This window comes from Notolabrus celidotus, chromosome 15, assembly GCF_009762535.1.
Source record: "Notolabrus celidotus isolate fNotCel1 chromosome 15, fNotCel1.pri, whole genome shotgun sequence".
NCBI lineage: Eukaryota > Metazoa > Chordata > Actinopteri > Labriformes > Labridae > Notolabrus > Notolabrus celidotus.
The window spans coordinates 17,189,606-17,210,730 of record NC_048286.1 but is presented as its reverse complement, the minus strand read 5'-3'; the positions used below and the strand labels follow the sequence as shown (position 1 = coordinate 17,210,730).

The 21,125-nt window shown below is 38.5% G+C and overlaps 2 protein-coding genes across 5 annotated transcripts; one reads left to right on the top strand and one right to left on the bottom strand.

Moving 5' to 3' along the window:
• Positions 1 to 171: 171 nt before the first annotated feature.
• Positions 172 to 13,060, bottom strand: LOC117827324 (bcl-2-related ovarian killer protein homolog B-like). 3 transcript variants are annotated; one of them, XM_034703879.1, is made up of 6 exons: positions 12,687 to 13,060; positions 12,411 to 12,539; positions 11,563 to 11,870; positions 10,027 to 10,155; positions 4,940 to 5,103; positions 172 to 1,237 (listed from the first exon to the last, which is right to left on the bottom strand). In XM_034703879.1, exons 3-6 carry the CDS (start codon positions 11,783 to 11,785, stop codon positions 1,112 to 1,114), a joined length of 642 nt encoding a protein of 213 aa, XP_034559770.1. In that variant the 5' UTR covers positions 11,786 to 11,870; positions 12,411 to 12,539; positions 12,687 to 13,060; the 3' UTR covers positions 172 to 1,111. The 3 variants fall into 3 exon arrangements, with proteins under 3 accessions (XP_034559770.1, XP_034559771.1, XP_034559769.1); XM_034703880.1 differs by having other exon boundaries at positions 12,411 to 12,485; XM_034703878.1 differs by having other exon boundaries at positions 12,411 to 13,060.
• A 3,364-nt stretch (positions 13,061 to 16,424) lies between these two features.
• elovl1a (ELOVL fatty acid elongase 1a) lies at positions 16,425 to 20,710 on the top strand. Of its 2 annotated transcripts, XM_034703875.1 has the most exons (9): positions 16,425 to 16,528; positions 16,625 to 16,881; positions 17,599 to 17,692; positions 17,862 to 18,052; positions 18,150 to 18,230; positions 18,314 to 18,370; positions 18,701 to 18,806; positions 18,957 to 19,096; positions 19,554 to 20,710. In XM_034703875.1, the coding sequence occupies exons 3-9, from the start codon at positions 17,632 to 17,634 to the stop codon at positions 19,866 to 19,868; spliced, it is 951 nt and encodes a 316-aa protein (XP_034559766.1). In that variant the 5' UTR covers positions 16,425 to 16,528; positions 16,625 to 16,881; positions 17,599 to 17,631; the 3' UTR covers positions 19,869 to 20,710. The 2 variants fall into 2 exon arrangements, with proteins under 2 accessions (XP_034559766.1, XP_034559765.1); XM_034703874.1 differs by having other exon boundaries at positions 16,492 to 16,881.
• Positions 20,711 to 21,125: the final 415 nt, after the last annotated feature.

Sequence of the window (21,125 nt, the reverse complement as noted above, 5' to 3'; positions counted from 1 at the left end):
GGATGCATGGATGTTAATTGATGTTCATTTAAATGATAAGCCATTTAAAAAGACATACAACAATTTCACATAGGTATAGAACTCAATATGAATATCGTTAATCAGGTAAGTTTATCCAAAAGAAAAGTTAAAGTAAGCGGCATCATTTTTGATGAAATAATCAAAATTATCCATGGGTGCAGATTTCCATTTTATTGTGTATTTAATAAAAAACATTCAGACACGCGTTTATAAATTAACACTCTGAAAGTGACAACCATCCGGCATACCAAACAATCATCCTGTCTTCATACTGCAGCGGCTTTGACTTCAAATTCATTGACATAAAAAAATAAAATCATAAACAAAACTATTTACAGGTTAAAAAGAAAATCAACACCTCCACAATCTGTGGATGCATTACACCACTCATCTGTCCTTCTATTCTTTGGCCAAAAATGGGCAAAATGGGACAATTTTTTTTTTCATTATAAGGTGTTAAAAGTTGCAGCTGAGAGTTTGATTTATCCCAATCTTACCTGGGTAGAGACACTTTGTGCTTTGGTTAACTACAATAGCAGTAAAGGATTCAACCAATGGAGTGTAACCAGGTTATGCAAACATGAATTCAATCTCGGGTTTAAACTTGTGTGTGGGTCAAACACCCGTGTGTCATCAGGGAAGACTAGTAAGCTAGGCTTTAATTATCTGTACACAAGTGGCTCTCGGGTTTATTATCTGAGACAAACATGGCATAAAAGCATCGAACAGCTAATCTCAACAGTGCAAACAACCTGAATGCTGTGACACATCACAGTTACATCACTGCAGAAGCTGAATTTACTGCACAGCTGTGAAAATACGCAAAAGAGGTGGACTGATGCTCGTGAATATCAGCGCGACTGCTCCCTGGATGAAGAACAACCACTGACAGACCCATCACACCAACAGAACACAAACAGTGCTGATGAAACATTGGTTGATGGACATTCAGCAACAGACTGAGATCTGCTGTGCTTGCAGGTTCAGTCCTTCATTAAGTACTACGGCCCATCCCATCGTTTATCGACACATTTGAGATTGTGATCTCAAATCAGACAAGGAAGATGATGACTCCCTCTGTCGTGTCTTTTCACTGCTCCTTCATGACATAGACGTACACTGTTGTGAGGAAATACTTCAAGGAATCCATGCTAGACGATAACCAGTGCTGTTCAGGCGTTAGATCCTTTTTCACCACACATTTCGTTATTTCCACCTGATAAAAGACAAAAATGTAAATTAGACACAGATGACACGAGTATCTACCTTGAAAATACAATTAGAAGAAGCATATGAGGAAACAGTTGCAGCACTCAAGCAAAAAGTTTCAATAAGAAATTGAGAGTAAATCTTAAGTCTCACCACAATACGATACAATATCTATTCTTTTCACAGAAAGTACAATACCGGTCAAAAGTTTGAAAACACCTTCTCATTCAAGGGTTTGTATTTATATTAATTATTTGAAACACTGTAGATTAATACCAAAGACATCAAAACTATGAAAGAACATATATGGAATTATTTAATTAGTAAAAAAGTATTTAACAAAGCAGAATTTGTTTTATATTTTAGATTCTGTAAAGTAGCCCCCTTTTTCCTTCATGACAGCTTTGCACACTCTTGGTATTCTCTCAGTCTGCTTCATGAAGTGGTCTCCTGGGATGGTATCTAATTAACACGATGATTAAATAATAATAATAATAATAATAATAATAATAATAAATAAAAACAATTGAATGAGAAGGTGTGTCCAAACTTTTGATTGGTAGTGTATATTATTAGTTAACACTGTTAAAATATGATAGGACAGTTCTATCAGGGAACTTTTCTCGACATTAAATAGTAAATCTATTATTATAGTTACAGAGGTACAATATTTAATTCTATATATCCTATTATATTGAGGCCACAGATATCAGGGATGCGGTTAAATTAATCAAATAATCAATTTGTCAGTTTGATGCATTGTTGAACCCCTATTCAGAGGCAAGGCACCGGAAAAAAAAGCCAATAAATTTTTTTTTAATAATAAGGCAGCACTCTAGGGCACCGCACCGTTGGCTTAACAGTCAAAGCACGCCCCATATACAGACGCTATAGTCCTCGTTGCAGTGGTCGCTTGCTTGGCTCCCAACCTTGACCTTTTGCTGCATTTCTTCCCTCACTCTCTACTCCCCACATGTCCTGACTCTCATCAGCTGTACTATCAATAAAGGCGAAAATGCCCCCCCAAAAAATACAACTTTAAAAAAAGGCAGCACTTAGGTGGCAAAGACTGAGGGTTGAATCCCCAAAATGTTGTGTGGTTAATGCAATTGCTAAGAGAATGCAAAAAAAAACCCCACATAAACCAATTCTTAATGTACACACAAATTGTGAAACGCACCCCAAACTGTGCTGCAAAGCAAAAACCTCTTCAGGAATTTATCAGTCGTTATCCATACATTCAGGGCAAAAATGATGTGCCTTATTGAAAATAAAACGTCTAATTCATTAAACACCAGCACTAACAGCCACATGCAGGAAAGGTTAAATTATCAGATCAAGTAAGGAAATAATATTTTGATAATCAGTCTGGAGATCTCTGGGTGCTAAACACTCGCAAATAGGAGCAAACTTTTCTGGGGTGTATGAGAGCATTACGCAGGATGGGATAAAAGTGTTGTTTTTTATCTGCACTAGCTGCTCTTGCTGACTCGCTCCAGGAAGGAAGCTGTGTAACACACGATGAAATGTGTATCACATCAAGTTTGGGTTTCACATGAAAATGGACAGAGAGCTGCTCCCTCTCCCTCCAGCTTCACGTCCATATAAGGATAAAACTGAGCTCCATCAATGTGACAGTGCAGAAGAGAGTGAAGGTGTGGACAGCTCCACTCAACAATCAAACATTGAAATGGTCAGACTGCATTCAGCTGCAAAACTACAGAGATGTGCATGTGCTGGAATACCACAAATGCATACCCTTTATCAACTGGACCTTGAGATGAAGCAGATAGTAATGGAGAGTGATTCTGTGCTTCAGCAATTCATAGTCCTCTCAGCAACTGCAATTCAATTCTTTATGAATTTAGAGAGCTTCCAGCTACATCAGTTTTTCCGATCGGCACTGCTTGGGTGAAGCGTTTGTTGCTTTGGATTATAGCCATGTTTACATGCTAATATGCTAAGATCACAGTATGAACCCAAGATACTGTCTTACCAAACACTGTAGTATAGGCGGCTATCTTCACAGTACACTAGCTTGAATCTTTCAATGCAGTTTGACTGGTTTAAATCTCTATTGTTATTAAAAAAAAAAATCAGGATAACACCCTTGCCAGCAAAATTTGGGAATGAAGGTATCAAGGTTTAAAAAATGTGTTAGATGTAAATGGGAATTTTCCAAAACAGAGCTGAGAAACATATAATCAATATTTAAACCACTGGAGAAGCCAAGACACCCTCTTAAAGGTGCAGTTGGTAGGAATGGGGCAAAAAACTATTCTTTTTTCAGAATCAGAATCAGAATCAGAATCAGCTTTATTCGCCAAGTATGCTAGAACACACAAGGAATTTGACTTAGGTAAACTGTGCTCTCTTTGTACAAGGCATAAGAATTTTTCTGCTGGGTTTGGAAAAAAAGTCATAATACCCATTGGTACTCATCAGTAATTGAGTTAATTTGAGATTATGGCCAAATCTCTGTGTTTTTCAATGCCTTTTTATCAAGCAATGTTATCATTCCCCTTCGTTCCCGTTATCACGAACCAATCAGAGCTACTCTTCGACCCTGTCACGATTGGTCGAGTGGCGGCCCCTACTAGGTTGTCATGAATGGCTGGGAAGCCGGTGCTACTTCCTCATAGAACAAGCAGGAGAAGTATGGGAAATCTGGGTGGGATAGTGTTGACATTCAAAATCTCTCTCCAAACTGATGTTTATATCACAACTACCAACAGCACCTTTAATGTGTCATATTAAGCTGGAGAGCAAAGGACCCTGCAAACTACACGCACTCAGAGCTGCATGCTAATACTAGCATCATACTGCTTATAATAAAAATGCTAAAATGGTGATCTTTTGCAGGAATAATGTTTACCATAAGATTACATGGATTGGTGGAAATATGGAATGTAACTTGGTTTAGAGGAGTTAAGCATAGACTAAATGGACTAAAAAAGCTAAGGGATCATTAAAGTTGTGGCAATTCATTTTAGATTACAGTAACATCATCCAAATGTCACTGGGATATTTTGGTCCAAAACAAAGTTCATGAAAGAAATGGGCCAACTGACCCAGGAATAGCTATATAGATATAGCCATAGTAGCTGTATATTAGCAAGCAGCCTATATGGCTACAAAAAACTGATAAAACACTCATCTTGATCATGCTGTAATCTCTGATAAAGCTCCATATAAAGTTTTGACTGTTTTCATCAGCCTATAATCAGCCTACGGTTCACCACTATGAGCTAGACATAAATTCTTTCCCTTTATTTTTGACCCTGAGTGCCTGCCCTTTTTCTAAAATTAACTTTGAGAAAACAAAAACTTGTTCCAGTTTGTCTGATCAAGTATGTCCTATTTGAGACAAGAATTAGTAACAGGTTTGTTTTTTCAACCTAAAAGTACATTTTGTTTTTAGAGAGCTCATGGGCAAATTGAGACCACAAATATTTGCATTACATCCGCCAAAATTAGACAAAGCTGAAGTATTTCAGGAAGAACAAAGTTTTAGACAGGAAGAGCTCAAAGACCAGAATGCTGCCAGTTTTAACCCCAAGAGAAACAAGACAAAAGCAGTGCTCTCCCTCTCTTTCCATCCCAAATGTGATCTTTTTCACATGTGACCGAGACATCTCAGTCACACTATTTGCAGAGCAGTTGTAATCACATAGAGTTATTATCAGCTTTTGTAGCAGTGGTCACTTACCCATCCTCCTCTCCTCTTCAGCCAGGGAACCAGAAACTTTCGGACGAACTGGCCTAGACTGTCCACTAAGATGTGAACAGTGGTTGGATGGCCTTGTCTCACACAATCCACTGCTAAGGCTCCAGCTACTGCATACATGGACACCACTTTACCCCATGTGATACCTACAGCCAGAAAAAAAGACATCAATTTGTTATTTCTATGCTTTTATGTATGCTGAACACAATAGAGATAGTTGTGATTATCTTCTACTGTTGGGCTGGTTTTCAGGCAGGGCAAGACATTTAAAGACATCAGCTTGAGTTTTGGAAAATCGTGATTTTCATTTGTAATTCTTTAATCATGAGGCATATTTAACCTGTTAAAGCTGGGGTTAGTAGTCAGATACAGATACACTTTTTGTTATACTGGTTAAAATTATCTTTATGTCCCGATGGCAATCAATACCTAATGTGTTATTAAAAAAAGATGGAGTCCTGAGGAAATGCTACATTCAAATTCATGCTAGTTTTCATGACTACCAACCCTAGCTTTAAAGAGGTTTCTATTTAATACACGTCTGTATATGATCAACTAATGCAAACTTGACCATCATGAAGTAGATCATATTATTTTGAAGTTGTTCTGAAAGCCTGTCAGTGCTGACATTAGGTCTGATTGATCAATGTTATTTATGGCACAGAGACCAAACAGTCTTTGTTGACATTTTAATGATGAGCAAAGAGACAAAAACAATGTTGGATAATATTAATGAATAGGACTTTCCCCATAATGATACACATACTTGTTGCTGATTGTCCTGCAAACAGCAGCTTTTGTTGGTTGTAAACTTATAACTAATTGTTGCAATTAGTTTGGAGCCATTCATGGTTCATGAACATACAAAAATAACAACAAAAATAAAATGTCCTTTCCAGATAAGCCTGTTGCTTTGTTTCTTTTTGGCTAACTCTCTGACGGGCTGATTTGTGATATACATAAATATCATTATTTTATTTTATTGACTTATTTTACTTTGAAGTTTACTGTGAGGATTTTTTTTATTATTATTATTGTTATTGTTGGTATTATTGTTATCATTATTATTATTATTATTATTATCATCCTGATTACTATTTATAAAATGATTTATATTTGTTGTTGTTGTCCTAATTACTATTTATATCTATTATTGTTGTTGTTATTATTATTATATTTATTATTATTATTATTATTATTATTATTATTATTATTATTATTATTATTATTATTATTATTATTATTATTTATTAGTTTTGTGTTGATCATTACAATCTTATTATTATTATTATTTTGTATGTTTGTATTTACTTATTTTTAATTTTGTACTATTTATTTATTTATTTATTTATTTATTTCGGTCTATGGACTAGGTGTCTTCAAAAATCTTTTTGCACCGGAGTCTGATGGCTGCATTGTTGTTTTGTGATGTTGGCCGAGTCTAATAAAAATATTCAAAAAAATAATAATAGAATGTCCCCTTTTTATATTCTGTTTTAAAGCATGTCTACATGGGATGCTCAAGCTTCAGAATTCATGTTGAGGACACTGATATAATAGAGGCAAAAATCACAATTTAATGACAAGATCTTTCCATCAAGCCTCATGCATGAATATCCTGACGAGGATCAGTAAACTGCCTTATTTACTCCAGCGTAAAATCACTTGTGCTCACAGGTGCGTGTCCCAGTCTTTACATCCTCCCTGTGAAAACCTCTGTGACCTGACTCAAAGCATGTGGGACAGCTGATGGACCTTGGACTGAAATAAAAATGTCACCACCAGGTATATGTCAACAGACCAGTGAATTGTGTTAATGTAGCTGATAAGACGTCAGACCGTGCCTGATGTAAATCTGAAGAGTGAGACTGTTTTCTCTGCAGAGAGGTGGGTGAACAGTGACGCACTTTGGAATGTGGGGGAGGTCAACGGGTTCAGAAAATGATGATTGAGCATCAAACAGCCGAAAAGACAAATTCTTGAAAGTCCTATCTCCTCAAACAACACAGTATGATGATTAAGGGTATGTGGTCCATTTCTTGGCACAGTTCCCAGGCCAGCAGGGATTGTTCTAATGACCGTCAGTGATGTAAGACAGCCCCTAATGACATTAGCCTCCTTAGCTCGGCTTGCATGACCAGGACTGTTCTTCAGAGCTGACCTGCAGTGTCTGTCTGTGGCCAAAAAGGGGAACAGAGCTCTGGGCAGGCTTAAACGAGATAAGTGTACGAGGAAGCTGTCAGAGAACGTCATGTCTAACTCCTTACTTAGAAGCAGGCCCAGAATAGAGACAAGATTGTAAGGGATAAAGCCGGAGGAGAGGAGGGTGGAAAAAGAGAGAACAGAAGTGGGAGGCAGGCAAAGATAGCTAGAGGAAAGACAGGCCTTTTTTCTTCTAAAGGGACCACAGTTCAGATGTCTGCTATACCGCTCAAAAAAGAATATTGTGGTTATGATTCAAACATTCAACAACAGGACACATGGTTCCTTTGTAGTCCCCAGATTCATGTAAAGCACAAAGCAGGACTGAAAAAAATGATAAGAGGTGGTTATAAAATAAATTCTGGACAGCAGGGGGAAAAAGTCTGATGCTTGTTTCTATTATTATCCAGGTTTCAGCCCATCCCAGAAGGCAGGGGCAGCACGGGTTCACCAGTTTGTTATTATTCAGAAGGAATCCCACGCTGTCTCCAAAAATTGCATCCTTGTGACGTCAAAGCAAGGACAAGCTTAGTCAGAACACAGGCATGAAAATCATATCAAATGAGTCCATTTTTGATCTTTCCTGGAAACAAGTCAAAGTTTAGTCTCGCATCACACAGAAGTCAGACCATCTAATCTCTCCCAAAGGCTGATACAGAGGGCATAAAGTATCTCTTTTTATTTGGATACTTTAGAATGTCAGTGCTGCTTTATATAGCATACACAGCAGATATTTTGTCAAGACAACTGAAAACACAACTAGGAGCCAACACAAACAAGACACGCTGTCTGTAAAGGCTTTTTGAAGTAGTCAAGTCCAGTCAAGTCCTACAGGCTGAGGCTGACAAAACCAAAGTCCTCTGAAAACCATAGACTGAACAAAGATTAAACAAGCAAACATTTAGCACATATATATGAGATTTAAACATGTCATTCATATGTGACATGGCTCTAATGAGTTAGTTGGCACAGTGTAAAAGCATGTGAAGTCACTGTTAGCTAGTTCCTCTCACATGTCATATAAACAAACACACAACTTGCACTTTTGTCCTCAGGGTACATCTGAAGCATGCTCACATCAGACCCTAACCATCCATCAAAATAAACGTCTTGTTGGAGCTATTTGATAATTTTTTGTATTTAGGATTAATAAGTAGTATTAGTTCTTAGATTTATCCAAACCTTTCTTTTTATAGGTCATTTAAGTTAGATTTTTGGGGATATATTTTTTGCTAGTCATTTTTTTAGTATATTTAGATTTTTTGTATATTCAGTATTTATTTTGTTTGTTTTTGTTTGTTTGGTAATTAGGAACTGTGGGCCCCTGAGGTTATTTAGGTAGGTAGGTGGCAGAAGGCCAGCATGCACCTGGGTGGGCCTATGTTTTTTTTTACCAGAGCAAGAGAGGCAGCAGGAGCCGTGATTTTCTTTGTTCCTTTTGTTTGCTTGCTTGCCATCAAAATAAACTGAGAACGCGTACATCACACCCCCACGGTGCATCAGTGACCCTTTGATTAAGTTTAGTTAAAGTTTGAGTTTGATATTTGATTTTTCTTTGAGTTTTTTTATGACAAATGGCCACTACAGGTCTCTCCCGACTTACCAAGACTTGAAATGTAGCCATGCTAACTGCTCTGTGAGACTGTATGTAGACCCAAAGGTATTTTGACGTAAATGTTAATATTAGCATGCCAAGATGCTCACAGTGACAATGCTTACATGCAGATGTTTTACAGCTGGTGTTTCATATGTTTTTCATCTTACTGAAGCATATGCACATTTTAACATTGCTTTTTAAAGGTTGAGATGACCAGAGCGTCATCAGCGTTTGCTGCACACCAATATCAGTACATAAGTAGTATTTCAGTAGTATCATCAGTACAAACCAAAGTATTGGTCTTATCATGGTGCTAGATTCATTACCGAGCAACTATTCAAGTGGTAAGAATTTTGTTGAGGAAGTGACTGTATCACCAAATTTGTCAGAATCCATACCAAAGCTGTTAAGACAATTTAATCAGAACAAATAAAACTATCAAGTAAAAGAAGAACAGTCAGAAGATTATCAAAGTCTACAGGCTCTATCCTCTAGAAACTATGAATGTCTGTACAGCATTTCATGGCATAGTTGTTGAGATATGTTGGTCTTTGTACCAAAGTTGTGGGCCAAAATATCAATGTCCATGTCCCTGAATTCAAATCCCCACACAGGTACAAGTCTCAGACCCTTGGCAATGTCTGCAAACACAACCTTTTTTGAAGCATTGGTGGCTTCACAAAAAACCATAAAGGTTATGTACCACAAACTCAAGTTAGCAGAGGACAGATCAGACACTCAAATGAGGAGATGTTTTTCCATGGCATTATTCTACATGAACTGTGTTTTCTTATTCATAAAAAATAAGATCACATCCAGAATGAAGTTGTCCTCAACCCCAAACTAGCTTGGGAACCATCTGAGTCTATGAGCTTATGTTATATTTGCTCAGACAGACGCATCTGATCATCCCTCCTGTTCAAGTTGACCGAGGTCAGGCCAACTACAACCCTTTATTCAACATGGGCATGTATAAGCCAGTTTGAGACATTTCAGTTTCAAGCAAGATGGCTGCAGCTGATTGTAATGTCCCAAGTCCAGCATGGTGTTAATATCAAACACACTGAATGGTATTTCTCTGAGCCTCAGTGACAGCCTGCATCAGAAGCTGTACAAACTGTGAAAGTTCAAACCCCTTCTGTTTCACTTCCTGTTCTGGCAGATCTTATGTAACTGATGAGTACATGTTTAGTTTTCATCTCAGATAACAAACATTACGTGACATCATCTCTGCCGTCACCATCATCACCTCCAGAAAACAGCTGTGTACCTGTTGAGAAGATCTCTGTTGCCACGCCAATGAGGGCATCCGAAACCATGTTCTCCATGGAAACAGAAATGTTGAGCTGCCGCGCCACGTTCCTGTACAAACTGGGCTGCATACACTCCAGCTCGTCGCCTAGGTAACAAGACAGAAAGCACAGACAGAAAAAATAAAGCATCAAAGTCTGTTTAGAAGATCACGGAACCAAAGACAGAAAGCAAAATGCAGATTGAGTTTGAAGCTGTTGTTAAAAAACACCCACCAATTTCACTTCATTAAACGTTGGCTGAAGTAAACTTTTCTTTCACACACTGACTCCTCAACTCACTCCCCACCTCATAAGACTGTATTTAGATCATAGCTTGATGTGATGTGAAAGGTCAAACTAAAACACAAAATCAAACTAAAGATCTGAATTCATGTTTATAAGTGTAGTAATTCCATTCATCTGGAGAAAAATGGAAAAAAAAAACAAAAAAAAAAGAGAGAAATGTTGCCATACCAAAGAATGACATTTAGTAATCCATGAAATGAGTGTTTTTATCCCAAAAGATAACTCCTCAATATCTGACTGAGAGCTGGCCATGGGATGTTTTATACCAAAGAAGGAGATATTTGGACTATCTCAATGTACAACTACAAAATGGTGAATTATTGACAAAATCTTTAGAAATCAAACCCGTAAATCTGAGTTGAAAAATGCACAGAATTGAGCAATGTTAACTCAAAAAACATCTACAGCTGGAGGAAAAGAAGTATGTGAATCAATAACTTCTCCCTGCCCTCCTGAGTCATCTCATCTCTCAGCCTACTTTCATCTAAAAGTAGATTAAAACACAGGAACTCTGCATGTCAGACCCAGGAGCAACGACCAGGTCGCTGTCACAGTTCAAGCTGATGAAACATTTCAGTTTTGAAGCACTGACATTCAAGTATATGAAATTCCCATTCTGTAAGGGAGACCTTGAACAAGCTTTTTCAAAACTCCAAGACGATCATTATAACCGGTAGTTTGCACAGCTTGTCCTTCTTGTATTGTATGTTGAAACAGCTATATGGAGGAAAGATAAGCTTTCAGATCTATCTGTTACTTTCTAATCAAATATTTCAAAATCATACAGGCATATCTCAATGTCACATGAGAAAAACCATGCTAGGGGAGCAGGGTAATATTTTGAGATGCTGAAAACACACCCTGTTTTAATATGAACTACTGTGTTACTAAACATGTCAGAAGAGAGCGCAGTACCAGGGCAACCGTCCGTGGGGCCACCTTGGTTTGTAAGTTTGTAAGTACGGAAAAGTTACTATAGCATCCCAAGCAGAGTTAAATTAATCTGAATGTTTTCTGTCTTTATCTTTAATCTAAAAACAGGGGAACTGACTGATGTCAAAGAATTAACTATAAAGGGGCTAGCTCCCTTGAATGTGTGAGGTTCAAAGTTCACCAGGAAGTAAGGATGCCAGCCTTAAATGTGCATACATGTTGCTGTAAAAAGATATTGTCCCCAAGAATGTACAGCTCTTGAGCTATTTTCTTACCTAAACAGAGAAGTACCATAGAGACCTCAGCGAGCGCTGCGTTTGACGGGGGGAGGTTTAGCTCAGTTTTGGACCATCCTAGTCCATTCTGGTTCAGTCTAGACAGTATGAAGTCTCTGCACAGGGCCTTAGACTGGGACACCAGCTCCTTCTCAGTCAGCGAGCGGTCAAACACATCCAGGACCTCTGCAGCAAACACTGAGGACCTCCGCAGGACCTCCATGCTCTCCTGCAGGAGGAAGGATCTGGGTCAGAGACTGTCTGACCTCTTCAGATCAGCGATCAGCGTGTCCTCAGGGGAAGTGTCACTGTGAGGAAAATATGGCAGCTTTAAGGACAGAGAACTCTTATTTTGAAGCAGCAACACACAGGTGGTTCATTTGGGAGTATTAATAGCATTGCATGAGAGAGAGGCAAAGACACTTTCAAACACACTGGTGCCAAAAAAAAAAGTAAGCAGCTTGTGTAACTCAATTAAACATCACTGCCACTTTCTGCTGATACTACACACTGTTGCTACATTCACAAGGATGGACTGTGGGCTTAAACTGATATTCAGAGTCTAAATCAGACCAGAAACTTACATAAGAACATGATGGAGGCGTTATTGTTGTGAGTCACATGGTGGGATAGTCAAGATTGCTACACTTCTTGGATTATGCAACACCAAGCTGATACCACAAGATGACAAGGGAAGGATTTTTTTTGCTGCTTAGAAAAGCAACAGTCATTTCTTGGAGTGATAGAAATGCACAAAGTGATTAAATTCAAACTGGAATAATCTAATAATGAGGAAGAGACGATTTTAATGATTGAATAGATACACATAAAGGACAAGTTATGCTTACCTTCAACGTCGTATCCACATAGAGATGCAGTCTCCAATTAATTAATCAGGCACCCTTTCAGTGTGACTTCGTGGTCTTTCTCAGCCAGAAAGTCATAGGAAAACAGCTCGTCAGCTCCCAAAAGAAACACTTCCAGACCATTAAAAATCCACAAGGCGAAGTTTTATCTAAGGTGTCATTTTGGACATATATTTGTGCTCTGCTTGGTCTGTTTTATTGCCCGAAAAAGCACCGACTGGCTGAGCAATGCCGAGAGACAAGTGAAGGGACGCCTACCTGTTGTTCCACCTTCCCATTGGCGCTACATGGATGCGTTTGTTTTCGTGGCCGGGAGGACCCGGAGGAGGAGTTTAACGCCCGTTTCACCGCCTTTTAACAAGGTAACACCTCCCCAAGGCGGCCAGGGGGAGACAAATCGACCGTATCTAAATCTTCATTCACAAATCTGAGCAGATTAACCCAATTCAAAGTTATACTGTTCAACTCACATTTTAAACATTTTGTTTGCGTTCACTCCTGCACTGAAAGGTTTTTCAAAGACCTGGTTTCAGATATATCAAAATGTACGCAAACAAACCCACAAAAAGTGAATGACTGAAATGGGGTTTCCCAGCTCACAGGTGTGCAGGATGCCTCTGCAGCTGTTCTGTGGTCAGAGTTTATGTAAGGGTTCCCATGAGGCCAAAAGTGACGCACTTTAATCCAGGTAACCTGTTCCGCATTCACAGCACTGACACTACGGCGTGTTGTCCCTTTAATGAATAAATTGAAGTGTTGCTGTGCTTAGTATAATGTTAAATTTCAAGTTTAAACCTCTAGGGGCTTCATTGATACTATTGACAAAATGTAAGAGGTCAATCAGACGACACACCGCTAAACATCTGTTCTAGGACATGTACGAGAACACACTGAACATTTTGTCTGTTCATTTTCTGCTATCTCAGGTTGTATTTGACATTTTTATGGCAACAAAAATCTGTTTTCATCGAAGCAACACATCAGAGCAAGAAGTGCCAATAATCAAAAGCTGTGTTGTTGGCTTTTATTTCACTCTTATCAATAATTGGTACTAAACTGTATTATTATCTTCATCTGTTGTAAGGCACACTGTTAAATCTTTATTTTCAATTCAACTGTTGGCCACTGAGTGTCGCTGTTACTTACATTGGTGCTTCAACGTTAACTTCTTTGTGTCATCCTAAAAGTTATTTTGAGGACGTGATGTTTTCAAATTGATGTAGCCTACATTTTCCTTAAAACAAATGTATGTGCTTCAAATGATTATGATCACTAGTATGACATTGAAAAGAGAAAACATTGACATTTGCATTGCGTCATTTTCCAAAATGAATACTTTCTTGATGACCTAGTGTGTCAGCACATTTGTCCATAACAGAATAGAAACTTTTGGAGTTAAAGTAGCTTAAAAACATTGGTTTATGTGTTTCCATTTAATTACTCTTATCATATAGATTCTAGCTGTTCATATTGACACAATAAGTAAAGATTCAATAGAAAATAATAAAAGCTGAAAATGTAACCTTATTATTTTTATTACTTCTTTATTTTGGTTGTTCATCAAATAATAAACTGGCATTTAGATCTGAACCCAGTATCTCCATATTATCCAGAAACGATTGTTATCAGGGTCTTATTTAGGTCCAGAATTACACCAAACTTGGAAATGACACACATTGAAACCAGAGGTAAATACAGAAGTATGAGTTACATATGATATGATATGATGAAAATATTTTTAATTCTTGGGAACAGGCAAATCAAAATGACTCCAAAGAAAACAATCACAGTCTTTTCCTTGTTCAGCACGGTAGTTTTAGTAAATAGCTTGCCAGTGGTTGTGTTTGTAATTTCAGAGAGTATAACATATATTAGAAAAGCAGGTATTGAAGTTAATTTACTTGTTCATGTTCAGATAATATCGATATGTATTGCTGCATTGGAAACTGAGATTCTACATTGTGAAACATGACACCTGGCTGTTTAGACTGCACTGCTCACCTCAGAAGGAATCTAGTTTTGTGTCATTTGAAACAAGACAAAGAGTGATGGACTACCAGATTCCAAAACATCAGTGTCACTAAAACGCCTAGAAATGCAAGAGCTCTGGGGACTCCTGCGTTAGGCAACCTGCCACTTTGTGACGTGCACTTCCACATTCATGTTCCTTCAGTTCATTCATGCAGTTTCTCACATCCAGAGGCAATTTTCTGTCAATTTTTCACAATAGACTTATTGAGGATGACCGGTATGTCCCGAGGGTTAAGTCTATTCTCTGGTGATGCTGTTGGGCAGAGAGTCCACAGACAATGTTATGTTGTTTTGTTGTTTTTCACTTCTTATGTGATTAATTCTGCCTCTGCTTAAATCACTGTTTAACTGTCACAAGACTGTGGAGAACAGGGAGTGTGTTATGGTGTGTAGTAATATGGTGTATGGAAAACAGCTGACCAACATGGCTGGACACAATGACACAAACGCTCACATTCAAGCTTGGCCAAAAACATGTCAGTGTACCAAGCAATGGCACATTTTAGACATGCTTTGCACATACACAGTGTATATTAAGTGGAGGTATTTGGTAGGATGTTTTTTATATAGCACATCAAAGCTTTCGCTTGGGTGACTGCTTCTGTCCCGTCCCATGGCTGCAGGTACGGGCTACAGAGCTGATTTGTTTTCCCCTCAACAGAAACACTTGCTGTCTTCTTCGTAGTTTGGCAAGTGAAACTGATTTTTTTACATATGTTAACGTGAACCATTTAATGATTTTTGCTGACCCAAGGAAAGTGAGACTGAGAGCCACACCTTCAAATAGCCATTTAGTAGCCACCAGTAAAGCTTTCGGCCTTTCTGAAACATAAACATACACAAGGTGAGGGATACCAAAGTAAAAACTGCATAACATGTAAGCAGTACATACAACTGTTGTTAATTTTAAATGTTTCAATTAGGAACTTACTTTGGAAAACTTTTTTTTGAGGATTGCAACCAAAATAAAAATTTATTTGGAAATTAGATTCAGGGATCAGTCTTAGTTTCCTGTTTGTAACTGGAAATATAGAAAAAAAGAAAAAAAAAAGGCATCAAAATTAACAGCAGTATTCCTAAATGTAAATAAAAATATAATGTAAAATATGTACAATATTTCTGTGTTTTGGTTTACTAAAAACAGCAGTATATTTTGTACAGGAATTTGCTAAATGTATTCAAGGGGACGTGCAAAAAAAATAAGACAATGTGCAGTAGACAGAGATAATAACACAGATGATGTGCCCTAATGTGCTTCATAGATTCAGATGCAGACTTTCACACTCAATGTGAAAAGTTTACAACTTAACATTGTGAAGATCCTTAAAGTCACTTATTCACTTTATCATTTAGAATTGTTTGCATATGAATCCCACCATCAGAGATTAAGCATCTGTGGCTTTCATCAGCATTGATTCCCCTCTCTATCTCTATCTCTATCTCTCTCTCGCGTGAGCAGATTCCTTTCATTCCAGCCCAACGTTCACGCAGAGGAGGGCGCCTTTCAGCCTTCTTCCATGCCTCACGCCCATCCTTGTTGCCGATTCTTGGGGAACAGGTATAACCAGAGGCACAGCAGGGCTCGTCATCATCGCAGCGCGGGTTGGACTTGAGCCCTGCCTTCTATGCAATGAAAGAGAGGAAGGGATGGGCGACTCTTAAAGTGCTGTGAGGTGTCTGACTGCTTGAAACCTGAGGCGCACCTTTAGCCCAAACTGTGCTTTGGGGACATATTTGAACAGAATGTATGTGAAGTTATTAAGTTCAGCTTTGATTGCATCCCTTTTAACACATACTGTCTGAGGCTTGTGACTTTTTTATAGCAAAACATGTTTTCATGTTGGTCTCATCTTTTAATTAAGTCTTTTTTCAACCCCCATTTTAAATTCTTTGTCCACCTACCTAGAGTTTTGACTGCTGGGTTTTTGTTTCTTCAACTTGGGTCTGTAACTCCCTGACCTCTACCCATAAAGCACCATTGATGAGACAGTCCAATCACAATGAGGCTGTGTGAATATAGGAAGGTGGAGCTTAGCATTGAAACAGGGTGTGGTCCTGAAACCAGCAAGGTCTGTAGTAGTGCCCAGGGTTTAAATTGAGCTGAATGATACCAACCTCATAGTCATCATAGCTGGCCTCACGCTTTTCCTTATCTGTCATTTCAGCTTTCTCTCTCAGTTTTCCCACATTTGTTGAGACTTTCAGCTCTCTTGGTTGGATTTTAAGTGACTGGTTTTACACATTTGAGGACTGCTTGTGGCTAACACCCACAGAATAGCTTTACATGTATCTGGTTTTCACCTGAGGCTCACTGGTGTTGCTGATCTGCTGGATCCTCTGGTTTGAATGCTGCCTGCCTCGGCTGTGCAGCTGCTTTCTTCACAAACGGGAGTGAGACCTGAGCACTGACTGTGCTCCGCAGGTGAGTCACTTTGTTTCCAATTTAATAACAAGTTTATTTGTTTTTGCAGTTTCAGGGCTTGTGTGTCACTTGTGTGTAGCTGCTCCTTTAAAAAATGCGTCTTTGATTGCATGGTAGTTAGACCGGTGTCCTCTGCTAGACACACCTTCCATTTCACCGCACTGTAAGAATTCTCCAGATTAGATCAAGCACATGAACACTGCTGGTTTAAATCAAGTGTGTTTGTGTGTGATTTTTAATTTTTTACTGAAAGGAAATCCCTGATCTGCTCATACCTAGGTAGCTCAGTTGGTTGGCTAGGCTGCCCACAAGGGCCAAGTTCTCTGCCTCACCTGTTTTACTTGCTCTGTTAGTCAGCATGAGAGAATTTTATTGTTTTTAGACCAACAGCAGACTACAGATGTTTCACAATCCATCATTAAACATTCATATATGCTGAAACATTGTTTTCTTTTTGAATCACTTGGTTTAAAGAGGGCATTTCCATTGTGGAGATTTCTGCTTTGGCACTTTGGCTCAGGCAGTGGGAAAAGCTACTGTGACAGATTTCCATGTGTATTTTTCAAGCATGGGTCCCAAGAGCACTCAGGGTGTTTGATGAGCCTGTGCAGCTGTCTCCTGTTTGTTCAGTGTGTGGGGAGAGCAGGTGGACGGGTCGCTTTGGAGCAGAAACCTCTCTTTGGTCACCTGGTGTAATAATCTTTTCCTTATTTTCAGGCCTTTGATAGGGGAAAAACAAAAGCCGCCACCATGCTTCGAGACGCTGTTGCAAACCTTGTGAAATTACATGATTATCTAACATCAAGAGCTGGTAAGTGTGTCTTTATCTATATATGTAAAAGGTTTGAGAGGGGACTTTTTCTTTTTCTTTTTCAAATCTGCCCATAATGTGTAAAAAGAAAAAGGTCAAGTCTTTATCTTTGTATCCTGATGTGCTGAGACAATGATGGGTATGTTTTCCTTGCCTCTCTCACTCCTAGATGTTCGGATCAAAGACTACACACTGATGAGAGACCCCTTACACATGACCGGCATCCTGTTGATGTATGTCGTCCTTTCTGTGTACGTTGGTCCTCGCCTGATGGCTAACCGCAAGCCTTTCGGTCTCAACAAAGCCATGATCATCTACAACCTCTGCATGGTTTTATTAAACGCCTTCATAGTGTATGAGGTAAACAAAACAGATGAAAAACTGTATTATTTGTTGACTGAAATGCACCAGAGTGCTTTTGAAATCTTAGTAACAGCTGCTGATGTGTTTGTGACAGTTCCTTATGTCAGGATGGGCCACCACATATTCCTGGAGATGTGACCTTATCGACACTTCACGAACTCCACAGGCGCTTCGGGTAAGCCTGTGAATTGTTCAAAACTTGTCTCAGAGGATTTGTGGTCAAATATTTACAGCAATTTTCTCCTTTGCTTTCCCCAGATGGTTGAAGTGGCTTGGTGGTTTTACTTTTCAAAATTCGTTGAACTCCTCGACACAGTAAGGATATTTTCTCCTCTCATCTCAAACATTTTCTGTCTTTGCCTTTTTTAAGGGACTTTTTTTTTTAAATCAGTGGCAGGTGCTGCATTGAAATTTAAGGAAAGCATAGCATGTAGCAACACAGGCCAAATGTAACACAAGTGAAGGCAAATGATAAATCATTGTTTAGGATTTTGGGATGGCAGCCGGGGGTAGCCAATCAGATTACAAGTTTGCCATGCTACCCCTGGCCATTGCTCTGGACACACCTCTTTGTTCAATTGTTTGACCTCTTGTGTATACTGTATTTTTTATGTTAACTTCAGCTTGGTCTAACTTTTCTTTCAGCTATTCTTTGTTTTAAGAAAAAAACAAAGTCAAATCACGTTTCTTCACATCTTCCATCACTCGGTCATGCCCTGGACGTGGTGGTGGGGAGTCTCACTGACTCCTGGTGAGCATGATTTCCACTTTATATACCTATAATACATAACCATACTTTATATGCATAATAAGAAATGCATGCGCAAAGCTGACTTAACAAATTGTGAAGATATCCATTGTCAGAATATTTGATGACCTCCTGATTTTGTCCTCTTTCTAGTCGGAGGAATGGGCTCCTTCCATGCCTTGGTGAATTCAGCTGTCCACGTCATCATGTACTTCTACTACTTCCTCTCTGCTGCAGGACCTCGCTTCAAAAAATACCTCTGGTGGAAGAAGTACATGACAGCCATCCAGCTTGTATGTCCTTTCTATGTAATTTTTAAAAATCAAAATAAATGGTGTATCTATTTACAAGGGGTCTGTGTTAGAACTAGGGGCATGTCCAGACTTTTTTTCACTGGAGTGGCCAAACTGGGGCACAGACTTAATGCTGGGCACACACATATCTGAAAACCATATAAATATACAATTTTGATCTCATGTAATAATATCACATATAACAAGAAAACACACAGATTTTATATTAAAGTGTATAAGTTATTTATTTTTTTAACAACCCAGGATACAAATCCTTCATTCTGAATTCTTTAAGGATTCCAAAAGTCACAGAATGAAGTACCAAAAAGAGCTACATTGAAATGCAGAGAAATTTACTGGCAGCCCGTTTCAGCATAGCCTTATGAGTCAGTTTGAACGTATCTGGTCGGGTTTAGGTTTTTAATAATAATCTGTCCTTTTGCGTGTCATTTTACAGACCCAGTTCGTTATGGTCTCCGTCCACATCAGTCAGTACTACTTCATGGAAAAGTGTGACTACCAGATTCCTCTTTGGATCCACCTTATCTGGATGTACGGTGTCTTCTTCTTCCTCCTCTTCTCCAACTTTTGGATACAGGCCTACATTAAGGGCAAGCGGCTTCCTGTCGGGGAGGACAAACCCAAACTGAATGGCTCGACAAGTGAACCCATCAATGTGGTAGCCAATGGGAAGCACCTAGAGAACGGGAATGGGAATGTGCACAATTACACTAACGGCCAAATCGTCCTGGGCAAAGTAAAGGAAATCTAACATGGTGACTTGAAGCAAGAAGGAAGCTCCAGAGCCAACTTGAATATGTCATTCATCATTGAAGCGTATTTGGATTAGGCCCAGATCTGAATATGCTTCATCTTAATGTCATAATTTTGTTTGCCTCATTTTTCTTCTGCACACTTGTTGGGATATGAATGGCATGTTGTGTTTTGCTGGTGATCTCTACCTGCCACACTGGGTTTGTTAGCTGTTGTGAAAACTATTAACTGTGATGTACACTGTATGAAGATTGGTGCTCAAATTCTCACTGATAGCATTCTTCAACTCAGCAATCACCCACACAAGCCTGACCTACACTATAGCTGAGCGAGCATGACCCTTGCTGCCGCTCAGAAGTATCACGAAAGTCTCCACTGAAGGCTAGCACACATACATAACTGCAACAAAGTTTAGTACATAAAAAAAAAGGTTGTAAATGTCAAATATTTAGATTTTTTTCTGTTTTTATTTATCTTTTGAAATAAAACAAGTTTTAGATAAAGGTCTGTGTCATTTGGAAAGCAGTTATGGTGTGCACTTTGTTAGTAACATACCACACCTTTTTTTTAAGAGTTGAGGGAAAGACATGTTATCCTGTATATTACAGTATTGATGCATTTTGCATTTTTGCATAAGTTGGTGGCATGTACTGCTGTTTGTGTTCATCCATATTAATCCCCTCCCTTAGTTTTTCCACTCTGCACAGTTGGCACACTGGGCATGAAGTTGATACAAAGAACGTTTTTATTGTTACTGTTAAAAACTAAACTATGCTGTAGAGTGCCGTTTCTAAATATCACTGCAGAATGGAAATATTAATAAACCTAACAGTGTTTTTACTGCTGGTGTTGATAGTTTTACACTCATCACAGTGAAAGGATGACCTATTTTTTAAATCAGATCCTATATCTGTCAAAAAAGGTGCATCTAGGAGCTTTTTTAAGTTAAGATTAACAGCTCACAATATTTTAGAGAGGCATACACTCATAATCATACTTTTTTGACCAAAGCAAAAATGAAAATCTTTACAAATGTAAATTTATTCTGCATGATTTTCTGCATCCTGCAAAGGTTTTGAAAAAGACTGAAACTCAGTGATGCTTTTGTATGAGCTACTTAAGCAGTCAACATAAAGACAGACTTTTTATGTTTAGTTATTCTTAAAGTTGAAAAACGCTGGGGTTAGATGTCAGATAAAGTATTTCAAAGCACACTGAAATAGCCATATTATTGTAACATTTTCCACAGCAAATA

Bases quoted from the DNA above. Each gene is read 5' to 3' on its own strand.
- LOC117827324 (XM_034703878.1), bottom strand. From the start codon at position 11,785: ATGGAGGTCCTGCGGAGGTCCTCAGTGTTTGCTGCAGAGGTCCTGGAT. The intron at 5,104-10,026 runs GTACACAGCTGT...TTCTGGCTGTAG, and splicing joins AACAGAGATCTTCTCAACAG to GTATCACATGGGGTAAAGTG. The intron at 1,238-4,939 runs GTAAGTGACCAC...GTCTTTTATCAG, and splicing joins TGAAGAGGAGAGGAGGATGG to GTGGAAATAACGAAATGTGT.
- elovl1a (XM_034703875.1), top strand. From the start codon at position 17,632: ATGCTTCGAGACGCTGTTGCAAACCTTGTGAAATTACATGATTATCTA. The intron at 17,693-17,861 runs GTAAGTGTGTCT...TCTCACTCCTAG, and splicing joins TTATCTAACATCAAGAGCTG to ATGTTCGGATCAAAGACTAC. The intron at 18,231-18,313 runs GTAAGCCTGTGA...TGCTTTCCCCAG, and splicing joins GAACTCCACAGGCGCTTCGG to ATGGTTGAAGTGGCTTGGTG.